Here is a 4,091-nt window from a genome sequence, read left to right as displayed (position 1 = left end):
TCATCGTTGCTCTTCTACCTGGAGACGTCGTCAAGGAAGTCCCCTCGCCAAATCTTCTCTCAAACAGTTGGTGCAGGCTCACTCTAGATTCATCCTCTTGTGACAGTGCTCTAGCTTTTGTAAGTTGGCCATATTGGCGGGCTTTATATGGGAGAGTGGTTCCATCTTCTCTTTCACCCTTTCCTCCTCAATCATAAAATCGTAGACAGAGTTGAATTCGATGACCGTCTGTTGGGGCTTGGGCTTGGGCGATCTCGGCTATAGCTTCCTTGTTGGTCTAGCGGTAACCGATCCGGTGCTAGCTTTCTCCTTGCTGTGTGTAGGTGCTGTCGGTGTGTTGTGGTGGTGGTGGAATATTTTCTTTCCTGGCTACTACCTTCTAGGCAATAGTCTTATAAATTTATTCTACTCTATTCAATGAATCATCACACTCTCTTGGAGAACAAAGGGAGTTTGATTGTTTCGTTTTCCGCGCGCACGCTTCCCAAACTACTAAACGGTGTGTGTTTTGCAAAAAAAAATTACATATGAATGTTGCTTTAAAAATCATATTAATCTATTTTTTAAGTTTAAAATAGTTAATACTCAATTAATTATGCGCTAATGGCTCACCTCGTTTTGTGTGTCTTCTTAATCCCCTCTCCCTTGAACACAGCCTTAGTTGATTGTCTTTTTTATAAAAAAAACAGTGACGGACACTGTTTTTTTTTCCCACGGAAAACCAAAACATTTTGGCGTCAACTAAAAAACAAAAAACCGCGGCCCGCGGCGGCCCAGGGAATAATAAACACGGAGTTGTGGGTGACGTGGATCCGATGGATTCGGAGATTCCTTTCAACGGCCCCGATTCCCCCCTCCCCCTACTTTTATCTCCCTCCACTCCTCCCCCCCTCCCCCCTCTTCCTCTCCCCACCCAGATCCTCCTCCTCTTCCTCCTCCCGCCATGGCCACCTCGACCTCCTCCTCCTCCTCCCCTCCCCCACCTCTCCCCGAATCCTCCACCCCCATACACCTCCTCCTCCTCCTCCTCTAGCGCTCGTGCTCTCCTCTCGATCGCCATAGCTGGTTTCGTGCCAGTAGCTTAGTACATAGCCGTACATAGTGTGTGTATAGATCTAGAGGGAGATGATGATGATGGGGAAGAGGGGTGGCAGGAAGAACCCGATGAGGCGGACGACGAGCATGACGGAGTTCGCGCCGCCGGTGGACGTGCTGGTGGGGGGGCGCGTGGCGGATGAGGCGGAGGCGGAGGCGGAGGCCGACGAGGCGACGGAGCTGGAGGTGAGCGGCGGGGGGGAAGTGGAGGAGGAGGACGCCGCGGTGGAGGAGGCGTCGTACGGGTGGTTCGGCGCCGGCGCGGATGGCGCCGGGGTGAGGGCGGACTGGCTCGCCGCGTACCGGGCGCGCGCCGCGCCGGCGCTCGCCGGGCTCCGCCGCAACTCCGCCGACTTCTCCGCCGTCGAGACCGCGGCCTTCCTCCGCGCCTGTGGCCTCTGCAACCGCCGCCTCGGCCCCGGCCGCGACACCTTCATGTACAAGTACGTCGAAATCAAAAATCGAAAATGTCTCTCGCCTGATCAAAGATCCATGGCTGATTCGATCGATTTGTTTGTGTTCGTCTCTGCAGGGGCGACACGGCGTTCTGCAGCCTGGAGTGCAGGCAACAGCACATCACGCACGAGGAGTGGAAGGAGAAGCGCGCCCTCGCCATCGCCACGGCGGCGGCGGCGCCGCCGCAACCGCCGCCGTCCATGCCGGACCCGACGGCCGCCGGCTCCGACAACCCCGCCGGAGGCACGCTCGCCGCGGCCTGACGAGGCCGCCCACATCGACATAGCTGCTGCTGCTGCTATAAAATTGCTACTCGCACCAACACAACGATGACGACGTCGAACAAACTGTGCAGCTGCTGAATTTAAGTCTCCGTAATATCGATGGCGGATGATCGCCTCATGCTTGTATTACGCTTACTTCCAATCTTTCACTCGCATGCTAGCTTCCTCCATGGATTTTGATCATCTCGGCCTTCCATTTCGTCTTCCTCTTTTTTTTTCGATAATGGAATTTAATCCTTCATCTATGAACTGAGCCATCCTTTAGAAATTTTTGTCAGCCATTTAATTATTATTACTCGCTTCCTTCAATAATCGTCCATTTCTTCTTGCCAAGATGCAGTATAGGATTCTCTCGCCTTTACACACTGTCTTAGACAAATTTCAAATCATATAAAATTATTTCGACGATGTGGTTTGATTGTTATGTCATCATGCATGCTACTGGAAGCGTCTAACATAAATCGATGAATTTAAATGAGTGAAGGTTTTAATACTTTTTATTTGATTTTTTTTGGACAGAAAAGATCAACGGAATGAAATTAGCACAATTTCTATAAGTCCAAAACCACTTATTTTTTGTAATATCATGGTATATTAATTAGAAACAAAATTTTAATACAAGCTGGGGAAAAAAATCATACGTTAATCATTTATACTAAGATCGATCGGATGGTTGAAGCCCATGGACGGCGTCCTAAAGTTAGAATAAGCAGTTAGTTAATTATACAGGCCAGAGCGCTAATTAATCAAGTTAATTATAGCTTCATAATTGTGTATTACTCTAATTCTTCTAGGTCTACATCAGCGATCTCTCGTGCGTACAAGAATTAATCATACATTATGTCAGCAACTCAGAACCAACCGGGGGAATAATCATTTTGTGGCCAGAACGGCAAACTTAATTAGAACTCAAGCCAGGATTTTTTATATACACATGGACATATATTGTTATGCATGTCAAATTGCCAATCATCGCATGGCATGAGAGATTAATTTGAGAGGTTTTGCCCACATGGGGGGCACCGTTGTCACGCGCGGCAACTTGGTATAGCCACCACGCCGACCGTGGCGCCATTACACTTACACACCAAATGCAAGAGAAATCAAATGGCCATGCACCACTGCATCAGAGAGCAGCTACTCGGCCGGAAAGTTCAGGAGCCAAACATGTCTACTCTGTTTTGGAACAAGGCAACGACGGTGGTGGTGACACTAAAAATCTACCACCCCCACCACTTAAAAAAAACAAGAAAAACTTAGTTATGAAATAATATATGAAATTGTGAGCGTGTTAACGGGGGCGGATCCAGAACAAGATTTAACGGGGGACTCATCTCCTTCTTCCTAAAATGATTTGCTATTACATGAAAAATCCCTAAAATGATTTGATTCAAATGAAAAAAGTATTATTTTATTTTTAAACCATTTCTATTATATTTTGAAAATAAACCCTCCAATAATTTACTTTCGAATTAAAACCTTTTATGCTATCACCTGATATGGTGTGTTGCCATGCCATGATCATTGGTGCGGTAAGGTGTCCGGGAGTGTAGTTGCCACACTAATGAAGGTTGCACCTTAATATACTGTGAGCATTGGAGTGTCTTCAATTTTCTTCATAACAAATTTAATTACTCAAATTTAATTATAACATGTCCATAAATTAAGAGTGTATACAAAAATTAATTATTGTAGACATCATACTAGTTATAACATGCATTAAAAGTAGGCCTACCATTAGATAAATAGTGATAAAAAATGTCAGTCAATATATCTCTTGCACGCATAACTAGGTAGAAAAGTGGTGAAGGTCCATAACAGAGTTGAAATATGTCAAGGTCGGGGAAAATGTCCAATATTTACAGAAGAAACCTTTGATCAATATCACAAGTAAGGCCGTACATATTTATGCCACCATGTTTTTCTTTAAAGTAAGAAACTGTCCAATATAGAAGTGGGACTAGAAATTTTATTCCTTAATTAAAAAGAAAACAGTGCACTTTCACCGGTAAAAAGGACAATGAAAACAAAACAAAATAACGGCCAAGAGTGGTACAATTAGTTGTACATCCTTAATAAGAGAGAGTTGGCCATTCAATGGTTAAAAATATGACTGAAATCAGGCTAAAAATATTGATACTCCTTTTTTTTAGCAAAAACGAAAATGTAACAAGTTATCTATTTTTTAAGTGCCGAAATCGGTGTCTGTGTACTTTAGTTGTCTTAAATTTTTGGAGATATACATATTTTGAGAAA

At 45.0% G+C, this 4,091-nt stretch overlaps 1 protein-coding gene across 1 annotated transcript; it reads left to right on the top strand.

The window, feature by feature from the left end:
* Positions 1-897: 897 nt before the first annotated feature.
* Positions 898-2,080, top strand: LOC4345537 (FCS-Like Zinc finger 6). The gene is made up of 2 exons (XM_015793065.3): positions 898-1,538; positions 1,628-2,080. The coding sequence occupies exons 1-2, from the start codon at positions 1,126-1,128 to the stop codon at positions 1,812-1,814; spliced, it is 600 nt and encodes a 199-aa protein (XP_015648551.1). The 5' UTR covers positions 898-1,125; the 3' UTR covers positions 1,815-2,080.
* Positions 2,081-4,091: the final 2,011 nt, after the last annotated feature.

The sequence above is a fragment of the Oryza sativa genome, chromosome 8 (genome assembly GCF_034140825.1).
Source record: "Oryza sativa Japonica Group chromosome 8, ASM3414082v1".
In the NCBI taxonomy this organism is placed as follows: domain Eukaryota; kingdom Viridiplantae; phylum Streptophyta; class Magnoliopsida; order Poales; family Poaceae; genus Oryza; species Oryza sativa.
This window is presented reverse-complemented; position numbering and strand designations above follow the sequence as displayed.

Coding starts and splice junctions, on each gene's coding strand:
- LOC4345537 (XM_015793065.3), top strand. CDS start 1,126: ATGATGATGATGGGGAAGAGGGGTGGCAGGAAGAACCCGATGAGGCGG. Junction 1,539..1,627: donor CGCGACACCTTCATGTACAA/GTACGTCGAAAT, acceptor TCGTCTCTGCAG/GGGCGACACGGCGTTCTGCA.